The sequence below is a fragment of the Gymnoscopelus braueri genome (genome assembly GCF_963280865.1).
Source record: "Gymnoscopelus braueri genome assembly, chromosome: 3".
Lineage (NCBI taxonomy): Eukaryota > Metazoa > Chordata > Actinopteri > Myctophiformes > Myctophidae > Gymnoscopelus > Gymnoscopelus braueri.
In genome coordinates this window covers 11,454,450-11,471,996 of record NC_137612.1, presented here as the reverse complement: position 1 = coordinate 11,471,996, position 17,547 = coordinate 11,454,450, and the positions used below count along the sequence as shown (strand labels likewise).

At 39.5% G+C, this 17,547-nt stretch overlaps 1 protein-coding gene across 1 annotated transcript; it reads left to right on the top strand.

Moving 5' to 3' along the window:
* The first annotated feature begins 4,140 nt into the window (after positions 1 to 4,140).
* Positions 4,141 to 16,794, top strand: nuak2 (NUAK family, SNF1-like kinase, 2). The gene is made up of 6 exons (XM_080424969.1): positions 4,141 to 4,694; positions 10,094 to 10,214; positions 11,170 to 11,321; positions 12,626 to 12,691; positions 13,230 to 13,482; positions 13,763 to 16,794. The coding sequence occupies exons 1-6, from the start codon at positions 4,476 to 4,478 to the stop codon at positions 14,836 to 14,838; spliced, it is 1,887 nt and encodes a 628-aa protein (XP_080281095.1). The 5' UTR covers positions 4,141 to 4,475; the 3' UTR covers positions 14,839 to 16,794.
* The last annotated feature ends 753 nt before the right edge of the window (positions 16,795 to 17,547 follow it).

Sequence of the window (17,547 nt, the reverse complement as noted above, 5' to 3'; positions counted from 1 at the left end):
GTTTGCGGTCGACATTGTCGCACATTTTCCACTTTACATGTTTCTTACCCCTTTCTGCACATCGTATCCCAAAAGCAAAGCATTTGCGCCACTCTCTCAGATGTTTTAAGTTCTAGCGGAACATAACAGCTTCCAACGAGTTGAAGAAAGTATTTAATTTGCCTCGGTTTTCATCCGGTTCCATAATATTTTGCATTAGAAGATGCAATTCAACATTTGACCAGTAGGGTAATCAGTACTGTTATCTCTACGGGCGCAACTCTTGCGCAATGTCTTAAAAACATGTAACCGGATGAAAACCGAGGCAAATTAAATACTTTCTTCAACTTCTGTGTGTGTGCGCGTGCGTGTGTGCTGCGTGCGTGGGTCTCTGTCTGTCTGTCTGTCTGTCAATTCAATGTGTGGGGCTTTATTGGCATGATAAAACATATGTTTACAATACATTGCTAAAGCGGAACAAAACAATCAAAACAATGTATGTTCAGACTATCTTAAACTATAAAAATTGTGCGTTTTCTGTCAGAAATAGTTATACATCCATATAGGAAAGGTTAGCTTGGTATAAACTTTTGAAAGTTGATAGCACAGTATTTCAATGATTTGCATTCACTTTGTATGAGACCTTTGCGACAAGTAGCAGCAATATAATTTCAAATGTAATTGAATTATGTATAAAGTTAGCTGCAATGTTTATATGAACAGTATTTCTATGTACAGAGGTCATTTGGTGTAAACAGTGTCTGTCTCTCTCTCTCTCTCTCTCTCTCTCTCTCTCTCTCTCTCTCTCTCTCTCTCTCTCGCTCTCTCTCTCTCTCTCTCTCTTTCGCTCTCTCTCTCTCTCTCTGCAATCACACAAGCCAAGTCATTTTGCTATTTACAGACACACTCACTAAATAAACTCACTGCATGTGGATGGCACATGCACATACGGTAATTCACTCTCGGTTCCCTTAAATCAACATGCAAATATTGAAGCAGTCTAGTGGCATAGCTTTTTACAATGCACTGATAATGGTAATGTCCTGGGCTGGACTCCAGATGAAATGTTGTTCCATGTCTCCCTTTGTCTATATTGGACTGTCCTTGATTAAATAAATTCTTTGTCGACTTAGAGTCAGGAATTTATCGACTGTTAAATTATGTTTGCCTCATTGGGTGTTGAATATGATCCTATTAATTGCTGCTTTTGATTGGATACTGGCACACTTCAGGTCTCTTTCTCACTTTTCTGTGTGTGTGTGTGTGTGTGTGTGTGTGTGTGTGTGTGTGTGTGTGTGTGTGTGTGTGTGTGTGTGTGTGTGTGTGTGTGTGTGTGTGTGTGTGTGTGTGTGTGTGTGTGTGTGTGTGTGTGTGTCTTTACATCTTTGACAGCTAATACACCAGATGTTGTGGTTGATGACGAGTTCACAGAAGTGTCTGTAGTAGAGATAGCCTACACCTTTGACCCTAGCTTAGAGGAAGCTTTTATGACCACGGTCATTAAATACTAACCTTCTACATACTATCTCAGAGCTGGGCTAATAGGTGCAGACTATTTGTTTTTATATTTGAAGTCTATAGGACACCCAGTACCACAGACTGGTTGCCCAAAAAGGAGGCAAAAAGGCTGGCAAAGTATTGTGCTGTCTCTGCTATAATTGGCAGCCGTCACATATGGTGGAGACGCTGTTACTTATACCCATAGAGTATGAAGACATTAGACATATGCCATGATTTTGTGAATGTAACCTTAACTGTACCTTTAATATTTGTTGTAGAGATCAGGGGCCTGTTAATACCCAAAGTTTTCCTGTTTTGTTTTTTATCAAAGTACGTTAGTCACCACTATACCACAACAGTACACTGCTACTGACTTTTTCTGTTTGGATCTATGATAGCTGTTTTTGCTGATTTTTTTTCTTGAAATTTCGTTCATGAATTATGGTTGTACAACTTAAAATTTAGTTTGTTTGTAACAGAACAGCCAATTGAATTGAATGAACAAAAAAATTTAAATAATTTTTACATCATCATCATTATTGTTATTATTAAATCAGTGTTAACCAATATTTAATATTGATAATAATACTGCACTGCAATCTATCAACATTTGGGGGCCAGCCCAGAAGAGCATCCCACTGGCAGAGAATGGATCAAAACACAGCTTTAAGCAATTGTTGACTACATACTGGACTCTAGTGGCGATCATTTGTCATGACATTCAATGAATGAAATTAATTATCCATGTCTCCTTTACTAGTAAAAACTGAACCAACGTATTTAGTTTACCTAGTTTTTGTGTGAACCAAAGCCTTCAAACAATGTAGCCTATAAGGCTTCATGTAGATAGGGTGGATCGTGGACTGGACAATCCATCATGCCTGCCTGCTTGTATTCAAATTGATCTTCTTGACTCTTATTAAATGGGCATGCAAAAAACCTAGAATGCAGGATTTTGCTCAGTGCTCACATTAATTACATTGTTGTTATGGTAACAGGACAGGTGGGCACCAAAACCATCTGGGCACTAGGCCTAGGGACAACTGGGAACCAAAATCACGAGTGGGCACCTGGAGAGGTGGGCACCAGGACAACTGGGCACCAGAATCATCTGGGCACTAGGGACATGTGGGCACCTGGACGAGTGGGCACTTAGGGGTGGAGATAACCAGATGTCCTATTATACCTGTCTTAAACCAAATCTTGGGAAAAAAGTGAAAAATGTGGAATATTAAAAAAAAAAATCAACAAAAATCTTGTTTGGGGGTCCCTGGCACAAAATATTTTCAGATGGAGATCATCATCCGCTGACAAATATGCTATTTCTTTTGGGGGTCCTTGACATGAAAATGTTTGAGAACCAGGGTTAAACAACATTAGGACAACAAGCCCAAATAAGCAACTACAATTTATAAACAAGACTAAATAAGCAACTACACAGTAGAAACGAGCCCAAATAAGCAACTACATATTAGAAACAAGCCCAAATAAGCAACTACACTTCAGAGACAAGCCCTAATAAGCAACTACAATTTAGAAACAAGCCCAAATAAGCAACTACACATTAGAAACAAGCCCAAATAAGCAACTACAATTTAGAAACAAGCCCAAATAAGCAACTACACATTAGAAACAAGCCCAAATAAGCAACTACAATTTAGAAACAAGCCCAAATAAGCAACTACACATTGGAAACAAGCCCAAATAAGCAACTACACTTTAGAAACAAGCTCAAATATAAGCAACTAACAACCCCAAATAAATTACCAAAAACCTTACAGAAAAACAAGCCCAAAGTCGCTTATTATAAGCAGGCCTGGCAGCACTACCGAAAACAGCCGATCGAGCCTCACACCGCGTCGCATGCGGAGCTCGGATATTTTCGACGCACGACACAGTCATACGACGAAGTATTGACCCAGGCTTAAATGACGCCCCTCTACCAGCGTTGCCAAGTCCGCTTATTATAAGCGACTTTGGGCTTGTTTTTCTGTAAAGTTGCTTGTAAATATTGGTGGTTGCGGGTTGCGGTTTGTTTTACTGGGCTAGTTTCTACAGTGTAGTTGCTTATTTGGCCTTGTTTCCTAAATGTTTAAAACAGTGGTTCTCAAATATTTCCAAGACAAGGACCCCCAAATTAATATGTATAAGTATTTGCCTGCGGACCCCATCTGACAATATGTCATGCCAGGGACCCCCAAACAAGATTTGTGTTGTTAAAATGTTTTTAAAATATTCCACATTTTTTCATATTTTCTTTTTTGAAAATAGCAGATCTACAAGCTCACAACGCGTCGCATTGCTATTTTCAAATAGCCGAAGCATAGGGTTGAAGTGGTTAATCATTAACCACTATGTTTTGTAATAATAATCAAAATCTGAAAAGTAACTAACTAAAGCAGTAAAACCATTGTAGTGGAGTAAAAGTACAATATCTTCCTCTGAGATGTAGTGGAGTAGAAGTAAAAGTATAACACATTTGAAATACTCAAGTAAAGTAAAAAAAAACTTAAGAGTACAGTTTAAAGGGCTCATGTAGTAGTCGCTTCTTTAGGGCTTGTTTTCATAGACCTGGTTGCTTATTTCTCTCACAAAACCTGGCAACAAGACCCTCTACTATATTGGCGTGTAGGATTGGTGTTGCACGCTCGCTGAGTGAATGATAATGAATGTCAACGGCTGTGGCTTGTATGGAAGTGTGGTCCACCAACCAACAGAACATAGAACTCAAACCAAAGGACTCTAAACTAACTCGTCTTGGACTCATCATAGTTTATGTGGTACTGAAGTTGTTTTTTATTTAAAGATCGCACGTTTTGTCGGCACAACAAACAGCAACGAGAGAGGCGCTGTGATGTTATTATTGTAGACATCTGGACCAAACAAACAACACAAGAGTCTCAACGAGGAATGTGGTTTGACCTGTGTGTTGACCACGAGTGACTTTCGTTCACGGGGATATTTGAGCCAAAAGAAAAAGTGATTCTAGAATTAGAATGGATGTTTCAAGTTGTAAGAAGGAGGTTTTACCACCTGCTGCGGAAAATGTCCATCTGACAAAACACAACATTATTATGATGTCTTCTGTCAAAAAGCAAGCCGTGAAGAGACACCACCACAAACACAATCTGAAACACAGGTACGAGTTTCTGGAGACGCTCGGAAAGGGAACGTATGGAAAAGTGAAGAAAGCCAAGGAGAGATCTGGTAGAATGGTAAGCTTTCACTTTTACTTTGAATCATTTTGTCATTTTGTCCCATTGTAATGTGTGAGGCTCAATGGTGTAAAGTAACAAATTAAGTACAGAGGCTCAGTGGTGTAAAGCAACTAAGTCCATGTACTCAAGTACTGTACTTCAGTACAATTTTGAGGTACTACTTACTTTACTGGTGTATTTCCACCAGTAAAGTAAGTAACGGAGTACTTCTACATTTCAGTATTGATACTTTTAATTTACTTAAGTAACAAATGTGAGTACTTTTTCCACCAATGGTAAGGCTACATCAACCGCTCTCAATAATTAGCCTATGTAAAGCAAGGCCTGTTCATCAGGTCAGGTGTCATCTGTTGTTTGTGCTTATTTATAGTTTAACTTTAGGCCTTTTCGTTTGGTAATGATGACCTACATTTGTTTTTTGGGGACAAAGTACCAGACAGTCGGCCTATATGAAAATACAGTATTTTAATAGGAGTTCATTGTTTATTTTAGATCCCCCCGACTGCCTCAGTAGTGACTATTCTTCCTTGGGTCAAATCGTACAATAAAAACAATACAGTGCAATTAAAAAAATTAACAACTTCTCATAGAAGTAGGCTATTTATTGCAGGCTTAAATAGCCTACTTCTATGAAAATGATGTAGGCTATATCATCTCACAATCAAGGAACACAGTGTATGTCAGACATTGGAAGACTGGACCATTTAGGTTACAACAGTAACAAGGCAACATTGCCTGTTATGGCAACTCATATTTGACTGTTTGGGAGTTGTGTTTGTTTCTCAAAATGTGTTTTAAGGTTAAAGTAAAACTGGGTCTCTGAGATGTGCACATTTTCTGGGCCCATGCATAAGCACAGAGATATATTTAGAACAACTGGATAAACAAGTTATTTAAATAGGGACAACTACAGTCATATTCTGACTTTGTAAATTGTAATTATGCTTTAGATGGAGATACGATGTGTATGTAATAATTTAAATGTGGTCTGTCATAATATAGACATTTGAAAATAAATTGATAGATTTTCCACCCTATTTTAATCATCTCTAAAGACTAGGTAAGCAAAGTGAAAGTACACTTTCTATAAACAGGTTCATTTCAGTCATAGTAGACATGATGACAATGAGGTCTTATATGTGACCCAGATGATGGAATGTTTGCCACTGAGAAAGTGCAGGAAATGCATTTCCTCCAATGGCAATTACTCTTTTAGGTGCATTCCAGGCCCTTGTGCCCTAAGGGTTAAGGGAGGTACTCAAAATAGAGTGGACAATGGCAAGGAGGTCATTGAGAATGCCTTGAAGCCAGGAGGTGGTAAACAAATGGGACTGTTTGTTAATCAGCAATTGATGGATAACCTGCTAACCTGCTTCTTAACTCAAAGCACTGTTCATCATGATGTTATGTGTAGTCTTTAAAGTTTAAACAATGGGTTAAGGAACCAGCAGCACCTGTTAGATTCAACCCTGTACAAGATAACATCTCAATGGACACCCTCAATGGATCCAAATAACCATTTATACACTCCTAAAGTAAAAAAAACAACCCACTGATTTCATTTGATATCAAGTAAGATTATACTGTAATTTAATTGGCTAATTATTTAACCTAGACAAAAAATAAAGGACAAAAATATATATATATCAATAACTGCTTTTTTCCTTTCTTTTTAGCTTGTCCCTCTGCTCAGAAATTCCATAAAACAATAATAATAATAATAATAATTTGAATTTATATAGTGCCTTTCTGAAACCCAAGGACGCTTTACAGTACACAAAAGGTAATAAGTTTGTTCATTATGTTATGTCGCACATTGAAAAGTATACATCATCAAATGGAAATTGATAAACAGTTATGCTATTGGCCTCCGTAAATATATATGGACATGACGTAAAGCGTATCCATAAATAACGTTTGTGTGGGTTTGGTAGCTTCCAAATCATCCGTTTCATCCTTCCTTGGTATTAGGTGATGCTGGTAATGGATTAACACGCTCAAGGAAGTGGCAGTTTTGAGTTCCCCTTATGAAATGTCTATTGACAACAAGCCCTGTGATACATGTTCTGCCTTGTCTGCATGCCTCTCACCGGAATGAGATCATCTGTGACATGGCATGCTTTCATAAGTTGTTCTGAAGTGTACAATTTCACAATCGCAAATCTGTATACTCTTTGGTTCAAGCCTGGGTCTAACATTTCTCTAAATGTCTCATTTGATATGTTTATATGAATTTGATTACCGTACGTCAATACAGCAGATTTAATGTTTGTTAAAGAGAACATGGCTAATATTAGGGTTTCATGTTCATGAAAATACTGGACAACTAAGTAGTGGAATTTGGAATTCCAAGCCTGGAAAAGTTTTGGACAATCGTACGTTATCTATTTGGAAAAGAAATGGAAGATAGGAAAAGAGCTGACTTGGCTTGAAGGGGAACAGTCATATAGTAAATTATTTTAACAGCCGAAACTACAGTTTCTTGTTGGAGCAGTCGGTAAAATCATTTTATGTCCATGAAAGAACTGGCATTAATAATGCTGTTGCAAATGCCGACTGGCACCCATGGACACAGCCGATTGTTTGTCCCAGCCAAGCCGGAGGCACTGTGGAGAAATTGAACCCCTGTCTCCATGGCAGTGGGCAGGAACTTCAACCCTGTGCCACCTGGACCTACACTCAATGTTCATAACTTTTTCAAAAGCGCAGTGTAACAAGTGGTTTAACGGTTAAACCACTTGTTAGACGGCTAGCTTTTTTTAACCCATCAAACAGGGAGCGCATCTGTGTAACCACTTAAACCATTATTTTATACTTTGCTTCTGGGGGGGTCCCGGGAGCAAAATATTTTTAGATGGGTTGCATATAATTTTGGAGGTCCTTGCCAAAAGGTTTGAGAACCACTGATGTATAGCAGCATAGGTAGGTTAGGATTTAGAAGACATTTGTAGAATCGGAACCTCAGGCCTTAATGGGTTAAGCAAATTAGGAAGGCAATAGAGCACCGAAGTCTGACGTAATTTACACATCCTACCTGGTTCGGTTTTCCACCCCCGTTCTGAATTCCCACAGACGTGTTTAATATCGCGTCAACTAAGAACTGTGTTCCAAAAATAAACTAATGATCCCGGCGGTTTGACTCTTATGGATATGAAGCTTCAGCTGACGGTGAGAAAACGCTAATGTTACTTCTGCCGAATTAGTTAAATTTTCACCAGAAACGGATTGTATCAAATATAAGTGACTGACTATCATAAACGATACAGAACCTCCTCCCTGACAATATCGCCGAGACAGTTTGCTTATTTTTGGACCACAATTCTTATATGAGATGATTCTAAGATGACCCAATGTTATTCTCCATAGAGAAATTACCTTATGAACCAGGGGATGAACGAGTGACGTCAGGACTTCTGTACTCTATATCAACATTGCAACAGCGTTTATGAACGCCAGCCATTAATTTAAGGAAAGGTATAGAAGGAATTATGTCGGGGAAAATGAGGCAAATTATGACCATTTCTCCCATTCTCCTACCACACCATAACAGGCCCACAATGGAAACAAGCGCCTATAGGGCCTAGAGGGCTTTTAATGTTTATCCTTTTAACCATCATCGTAAACCGTACCTCCTGTACAATTTGCAACTGTTAGTAAAGTATTCAATCAATCAATTAAAAAAAAACACATCTGCAATTTATAGTTGCAGAAATACGGTTGTGGAAAATCTGGCAAAACGTTATGGAAAAGTTTTGTAATTTCATCAGTCAAAAGGAGTGGAAACCCTGGATAGTATATAATGGAGACATACAGTATTAAAATGCTTTTGTTCTCTGTAATCTATCTGCCTCATTCCTCTCAACATAAGGTGGTGAATGTGTGCCATTTGAAACTGAGTGACCCATAGCACAAAGGAGGGCTTCGTCTTACAGGAGCTATAACACTACAAAGTTCGGTTGAACCTATTGTCTCCCCATGAGTTTGATTACATAATGTCTTGGTAGTCTGGGTGGTAGGTAGTTTGACACACTTTTAAGTCTGTCAAGCTGGCCTTGAACTCATGACATCAGATACAGTGTTTGTGTCTTTGTTCATTGATCAGTCCAGACATCCTGATTAGTTGTGTAATGTTACTTAACACGTCTCAAGAAGAGATAAGAAGCCAAGCCAATCTGGTTAGAGTAATCCAATTGTTTGACTAGTAGAGAACATTAGAACAAGCAGCAAAGCTGATCAATCTAATTATTTGACTAGTACTACGCACAAGTATTAGAGATGTTCAATGTAAGAAAACATTTGTTTTTATTGGAGTGACTAGATTTCAAGGGGATCTTATAAATATTCCACTCAGTTAGTTTGTTTATTTCGGTCATGCTTTAAAAAAAAAAAAAAAACAGTTGAACATACAGTACAACTTAGTCAACATGAAATATTGACTTGATATTTTTCACAGAGTGGAATACATATTCCACTCTGTGAAAAACAGACCGACAGTACAACGAGAAGACATACACACCCACAGTGGTGTTAACTCATCGGATTCGTGAGCATGAGTAAGCCAGTAGTCAGACAACTACCGGTATGAAAACATTTTGAGGAAAAGTCCTCATTTCCCAGAATCAGGAAGCAGTGCATTCATGGTATATTCATTGTGCAGACAGGACAGATATGCACCCTGCAGGCTTAGACTATGACTCATTGGAGGTCAAATCTAGTCTGACAATGCTGTACGTAACTTGTTATCTCTTACCACGTCTGTTAGTACTGAGGGTCCTGATTGTGAGAAACACCCCACTTTCGCCATCTGTAGTGAGGCTTCATGACACCTCTCAACCTTGCGGAAAGTTGATGACGCACACAGGGGACAGACAAGAACTTAAGATGTCCAGATTTTAGAAAAAAACACTGTACAAGATTCAAATTGAAAACGAATCCATAGATATCACATTATAGAACCTACTCTACACATAAAAAATGTATGCAAACTTGTGTATAATTATGTATGGTATTGAAATTGACACTGGCTGTGGAGACTGTGGGCCTCAATGACGTCATTGAGCCCCCACCACACACACACACACGTGCGCTCGCTGTCTAATTATGAGTACAGTAACTGCAGTTCCCTGCCAATCGTCCCTCTTGCTACAGGACAAACTATTGTGTTTGGATAAAGTTAATTTACTATGCAACCATTTCCCTTTCTGTTGGCCGACAACCAGCTGGTGAACTTATCACAGTCAATATTTAGCTAGGAAACAATTGATTAGGCCTGTCTGTAACCCATGTCTCAAATATTTACTGAATATTTATTGACTTTACTAAAATTAGTAAAGTTTTCCTTTTTTATTTTCATTATGTTTATTCAAAAGTTCAAAGTTGTCGTTTTTCTCTCTTAGGTTGCCATTAAGTCCATCAGAAAAGACAAGATCAAGGATGAACAGGACCTCGTTCATATCCGCAGAGAAATTGAGATCATGTCGTCGCTCAGCCACCCGTACATCATCACCATATATGAAGGTATACAGCATTCAGAAATCTTACATGCAGTGGAGCTTCAGCGCACACCGCTTCGGTTTCAGGAAGAATGAATGAAATTGCCTTTGAAAGCACAAGTGAAATAAAGGGGAACGTGACTGAATTGATGATCACTGCTTGGTGGGTCGTTCAGAGCTTGGTCACGCAAGTCTTTGTTTTGAGGACCCCATTCTAGGTTACATAAGCGGCGGTACCCTGCCGTACCCCCTCACTACTGCAGGGTAATGTACACGTCCGGTGCCTTTCGGTGCCTCACATGCATGACATGGCAGCCTATAAGGTCATCTTCTTGCAGTCTGTACCTCTGTGTGACCTCTCTGTGTGTAAACAAGAATTGTGTTGATCCTCTGCCCAAGGGGAATAGAAGGGACTGTTAGATCACTGGAGTCTATTTAAAAGTTCACCATATAAAACGGGTTGTAACAGTGTCGGCCATGTATAGACCAGCACAGAAATTACAGTAAGAAGATGTTTTTTGTTTTTGTTTCTTCGTGTCCAGTTATTGTTCACTATGACCATATGTAGACTGATTTGATTTGGAAGTTAACTGGTACAACATTTCATTTCATCTTTATTTAGTTCATTAATGATTTACATGATTACATGAATTTACTTTTCTTTTTTACTTTTGACATATTCCATAAATGAAAAGGAGCAGGAAGAAGATAAATCTTATTTATACCTGCCCCTATATACAATTAGAAGTCATCAAATAATAGATGCTCTGTCCAATGGCTACCAACCAGTACATCACCATGATTCATCAAAATAAAAAGGAGAAAAAACTAAAAACAAAACGGAAACAAAGAAATGAGAGAACAAAGAACGAGAGTACAAGGAAATAAAGCAAAAACAAACAAAAAAAGAAAAATTAACCATCCAATTCATACTGTATAATGTTTCCACTTTTAAACACTTTATATGTGTTGTGTTACAGTGTTTGAGAGCAAAGATAAGATCGTGATCGTGATGGAATATGCCTGCCGGGGAGACCTGTACGACTACATCTGTGACAAGCAGAAGATCTCTGAACGTGAGGCCAGACACTTCTTCAGACAGATCGTTTCAGCTGTGAATTACTGCCATCAGGTAAAGCAGTGATTCTTAATCTTTTTTTAATTCCAAGGTCCCCCAGTTTGATAATATGCATTAGGCCACGGACCCCTATTTTTCTTCCCCCCCCCCCCCTTTTTTTAAAAAAACCTTTGGGACCCCAATTTACACTGTAAAATGCTCTGTGTTAATTTAACTCAGACCTGCAAGGGTCCCTTTGGTTCCCAACTATCAATCATTTAGTTGGATCCCCCTCAAAGATCCCTGGGGGGGGGGGGGGGGGTCATTGAGAACCAGTGACGTAAAGCATTCTTACAAACCGGAAACTCAACACTCAACACTCAACAACAATAAAATGTACAACAAACAAAAAATATATATATATCATAACATTTCCCACTTATGGTCATGATGTGAAAGTCAAATGTGATGCAGAGCATGGCGCACTGGTCTGCTCATCTGATTTGTACAGGGGACACTGGCACCCTCAGAGTTACATAATGGGTATTATTCATTATCATCCTGCTATTGTGAAACAGGGTGGCTGTAAGAACTATGCAGAGTGAAATGAACCGTTTATCTATGGAGAGCCAGCGTCGGGGCTAAAGGCCAATGGTCTCATCTCTCACAAACACACACACTACAACTCTAATGAGGGTACAAGGGAACAGACAGGCTGGCCAACACACACACACACACACACACTGCACACATACTGCACACATGAATCAGGTCTACAGTACACTGTGTAATATTATAAAGGTAGCTGTTGAGTTGGCCACGCTACAGGGATGGCGTCCATAAACGGTATAAAGGGCTGTGTTCACAGACTGAATTGCCCTGTCAAAGATAGTGCTAAGTACAGTATGTCTTATTTCATTTTCTCACTACAACTGCAACTTCGGTAAATTAAAAATTTCCTTAGATACTGTATGTGTGTATTCAAACACTGATTGCATAATGAGTTAAGAATAAGTAATTTAAAGAATGAAAACAGAGTTAACATGATATACAAAGAAGTGCCAGTTGCTACCCGAACTGTTGGCAACGGCCGAAAGTGGTTGACCTGCATTTTTGGAAGTTGAACGTTATTTCAAATTCCTGTTCCCGTCAAAGGCATGCCCCCCTGTGGAGTAGAGGACAATGGAGCATATCTGACATACCAGCAAATTATTCTGTTGGAGCAGAATTTAATCCAACCATGAATGGATAACCTTCCTCTGTGTGTTGCTCTACTCCTACAGTACATTAACATGCAAAGTGATATGGGCTTAGTGATGTTAAAATAAAATGTAAATACAAAATAAAAGGCAAATAACCTCCATATTTCTTTCTCTTAGAATGGGATAGTGCATCGGGACCTGAAGCTGGAGAATATCTTATTGGATGCTAATGGAAATATAAAGGTATGGATAATGGACACTTATATTGGAATTTATACACCTACAATACACCATTTACTAAATTCTTTGACTGCTATTAACTTTTAAACACATTTGTCTTTTGGTTCGTCATAGCAGATTTTATTTGTTACTAGTATAGAGAGTATAGAACACCAGACATAATGTTGAAATCCAGACTACATCTCATGGCACAAACATGTTTAGGCTATGTGTTAGTGATTTAATATGCAATTAGAGATTGGTTCCCATGAATGTGGCACAGATAGACATTCTCTGAATTAATTTGACAGTGATATAGAGAAGACACCACATGGCTTACTTGTAACTTAAGTTTGATAGATTTTACGAACATCCCCTTTTCTTTGGTGCTGAGCCAAACTGCCAAGTACAGAAGTTGAATTTATGAAGAGGGTCTCACAACTCTCCTTTAATGCACCCAGAAATAGTTTATTTTACATGTATAAATCCATTTGATTTCGATTGAAACGTTGTATATTAAATACACTTTTTTTGGCAGTAAATATACTTTTGTTCTCAACAGATTGCAGATTTTGGCTTGTCAAATCTTTACCATGGCGACGAGTACCTTCAAACCTTCTGTGGCAGTCCGCTGTATGCCTCTCCAGAGATCGTCAATGGACGGCCTTACAGAGGGCCAGAGGTGGACACATGGTCCCTTGGTGTACTACTGTATAGCCTGGTTCATGGTGCCATGCCATTTGATGGGAATAACCACAAAACCTTGGTCCAGCAGATAAGCACTGGAAATTACCGCAAACCTACCCACCCCTCAGGTGAGTTTTGGGGACAGCAGTGGTTCAGGTGGTAGAATGGCCACCTGGGAACTAGACGGTCAAGCTCTGGCTCTCCTGGCTTTGTGTCGAAATATACTTGAGCAAGACACTGAACCCCTAACTGCTTCCGATGAGCAGGTTGGTGGCTTGCATGGTTGCCTCTGCCATCGGTTTGTGTATGAAAGGGTTAATGTACAATAACGCATATTGTAAAGCACTTTGTAAAAAGATGCTGTTGAAATGCAGAACATTTACCATTTCTTGTATTGTTCTTTCTTAGATGCATGTGGGCTCATTCGCTGGATGCTGATGGTGAATCCGGAACGCAGAGCTACAGTGGAGGAGATCGCAGGACATTGGTGGCTCAACTGGGGCTATGAGCAGCCGTTACTGGCTGAGGGTAAGACCGTACCTGTAGATCAGACAGACAGTACAGCCTCTCCAACGCCGCAACAGCCTGGTGGACTTGCCAGCATTGCCGGATGGCTGCGCCGAACATCCAGGCCTCTGCTGGAGAACGGCTCCAAAATGCGCTGCTTACTGCGCTCACAGGGAGGCGGAGGGGATGTCGTGCGGCAGCGTTCTCTGCGGAGGTCGCGAAAGGAGAACAACGTCTCCCAGACTGTGCAGGAAGGAGGCAGCGACGCTAGGCCCTCTAAGGGTATCCTGAAGAGACGTGGCAGTCTGAAACAGAAAGTGATCAGCGAAGCGCCTATGGCCGTGGCGGAGCCACAGATCATATGTGCCGTGTCTACACCAATAGATCCCCCTTCAGCTGTGTCGCTGCCTCGCAAGGGTATCCTAAAGAAGCCAACGGAGGTGGAGTCGGGCTACTCCTCTCAAGAACAGGAGTCGGGCTACTCCTCTCAAAGCGGCAGTAACTCTGCCCAGATATCGCATGCTCGTGAGTGTCCCTCGGTACCAACCCGTAGAAAAGGCATTCTGAAGCACAATGGGAAGTTCTCCTCAGGTGGCCTGCAGGCTTTTGGGTCTCTTGACCAGTTGGCAACGTCTTTGCCACATGGGATCATCATCAGGGCACGGCCAAGCGGGGCTATAAGTGAAGACAGCATTCTCTCTTCAGAATCCTTTGATCAGCTGGATCTTCCTGACCGCGTGGAGCTTCCAGTTCAGATGGAACTGTCTGTCAAGGGCACCATGAGGGGATGCGTGTCAGCTGACAACCTCCTGGACATCCATGAAGACCGGAGTCTTGGGGATGGCCTGTTATCGCAAAGGCCCTGGAACTGCTACCAGTCTGGAGTGTCTGATAGTGCCTTTTCTCTCACAGACTGTGAGAATGTAACGACGTCTTACAAACAGGCCATGGAAATAAGAGGTGCTGGAGCAAGCTGAGGACCAGCAAATAGAAATTGATTCTCAATAGAAAAGACCTCAATTGACCTATACATAGCCAAAGTGAAATATGTGGTGTCGGATAAACATTGTACAGTACCAAAAAGGGATTATTTTTTAGGTGTTGAATCATTGACTGCCATTGAATATACGTATCCACATATCCATTTCAGAGATTCTTGGGAGGCAGTTGAAAAATTATTGCTTTTTATTGTTTTGAAATTGTAAACCTTCCTCTCAAAGAAATCCACCCTAAGGCCAAAACAAAGCTAGCAGCTAGGCAGTGGTTCGGTTGACCATACGTAAAAGAGATTTTTGTCACATGGTAACAATATCCATGGTAAAGAAAATATAAGTTGCTGTATTTCCCTATCTGGCATAGAGCTGTAAGCACTACTATGAAATTGAACTACCATTTCAAAAGCTAAATCATTCCTGACTCCACTATGTCACCTCCTCTCATTCATTTGTTGGCGGCAGCAGCTAAAAGTCTTGGTTATATGGATTTCAGCTTTTGGATGGGGTTGAAAATGTAAAAAAGTATTTGCTTGAACTTGAATAATTTTAGAGGGTATTCTTTTTAATAGACTTTTATGTTATCAGAATAATACTTTTTGATCAATACCAAAGATTGCAATTTTTAAACGGTTGAATGTCACTATTTTATTTAAGGAACCACCAAACGGTGCCAAGTTGATATTTGTGTGCAACCGGGACTTTTGTCCAAGAACTGTTTATTTAGGGTTTGTTTCTTTTCCATGTGAAATGATTTGCAATAACAAGTTGAATGAGGATATGACTTGAATGGTGTTTACTATGCACTGACTTTCATCCAGTAACCTGTAGAACCTGCCTTACTCTCCAGCCTAGCCCAAATGAGGGCCCAGCCCAATTTCTTTGTAGATGGCTATTTTGAGGCTGATGACAACAATATCTAGTTTTAAGAGGTTGCAAGATGGAACATTAAAAACAAAACAACTATTGTCTAAAGGTGAACTATGACCTGCTGCCAGCTAAACCTAAGTATCATGGGATGTCCTACTTAATAGGTAACTTTTCAAACAAACTGGAAAAACACATGGAACCCAATTTGTGAAGTGTTGAATGGGTCCTTATGTGAATTTTACTGTTGTGGTATTTTAATTGTGTAAACTAGACAGATAAATGTACGTTCTATCAGGTTATACTACGTTGTAAATTCTAGACATTCCATGCTTATCACCTTGGTGCAACTTGATTAGATTGGTGCCTTAGCAGTAAATTAGAATATGCCCAAGCCAGTGCCTGGAAAAGCACTTGGTTCTATCAGATCAGACCATATCATCTATCAGATTTCATTAGGTTATTGGTGTCATTAAAATTAGTTGAAGACTATTCAGATACTGCAGCATCGTGTTGCTAAAATAATGGACCTGTGAGTGTGTGTTCAAATGACAGGAAATGGCCTAATTTCAACTGGAAGTTCTTGTACTTTGGGAAAACTAAGGAATACTTGTGAGGGCTGAGATATCACCCTTGTAATTGTTGGCAGATGTAATCTCATTCATGTTTGCTTTGATGTGGTAGAGAAAAAAACATGCCCATCTTAAGAGAACACAAATCTAAGGTGACATACTTCTTTAATTTATTTTGTTTTTAATCTGCAATTGAACACAATGTATCATGCATTTTATTTTCAAGATCTTTTTAAATGTTTCATCATGTCAGTTTTAGACCATTGTAGTTGACGTCACACAGTTGTACATGTAATACTTTGCCTAGACTGATTGGGTATATAGCTTCTTTTTGTTATTTTTACAGAAACAAGAAGCATGTTTGCCAAAGTAACTGACTTATCATTTGGGTTATCTTGATCTGTCCCACTGATCTGACCTGGTTGAGGAAATGAATAAAAGAATTGTCTGAGTGTGGCTTTAACCTGTCTTTGACCCAGTTATAAATGATTTATGATTGCAATTGTAGTTTTGGCTTTTCATTTATCTTTTTAGGAGAATATAGTACAATACTGAAACCAGAAAACAGATCCGTTTTATACATATTCCCAGAAACGTCAAGCTATGTCTACAAACTTAAGACTTTTTTTTTTATTGAATACATTAATAATCCATTAGCTTGAATATTTAAGTTTACGAAGTGCAAACACTGGCATAAGGATACTTGTAAAATTTCATAAGGTGTCTTAAACAACAATAACAAAACATTCAGTAGAAATCCCATGGCAAAAGTAAAGAACTCGGAAAGTACTGTTAAAGTCAGTCTGACATTTAGACATGTCATTAAGGGATAGTCAGAATTCATGTGGAGAAGGCCATTTGATCTGGCATTCAGAGTAATTTTATCAGTGTGTTCAGTGGATAGATAATGTGTCATAAATAGTTCTCCCTGGTATTTATGGTTCCCGTCTCACAGGGTAATTCATGATAAACCCGAGTCATTGCTGGCCGGGAGGAGGTTGAGGGCTTGGTAGCCTGAGGTAACATCTGAAACCAACGGTGCCAAGCTGTCTTCCGGAATGTCAGTCACTGGGTGCATAGTGGATTTCTCTGTCAGATGTCCTGAACTGCAAATACTTGTAATGGTAATGAGGAGGAAAGCTGGTAAAGAGGAGGAAAGCTGAGCTCTAAGGCTCTCTGCAATTGCTCATGGCAGAGGCGGAGAGAATCCTGTTTGGAGCCAAACATGTACATGCTTATTGGCAGAAAACTAGCT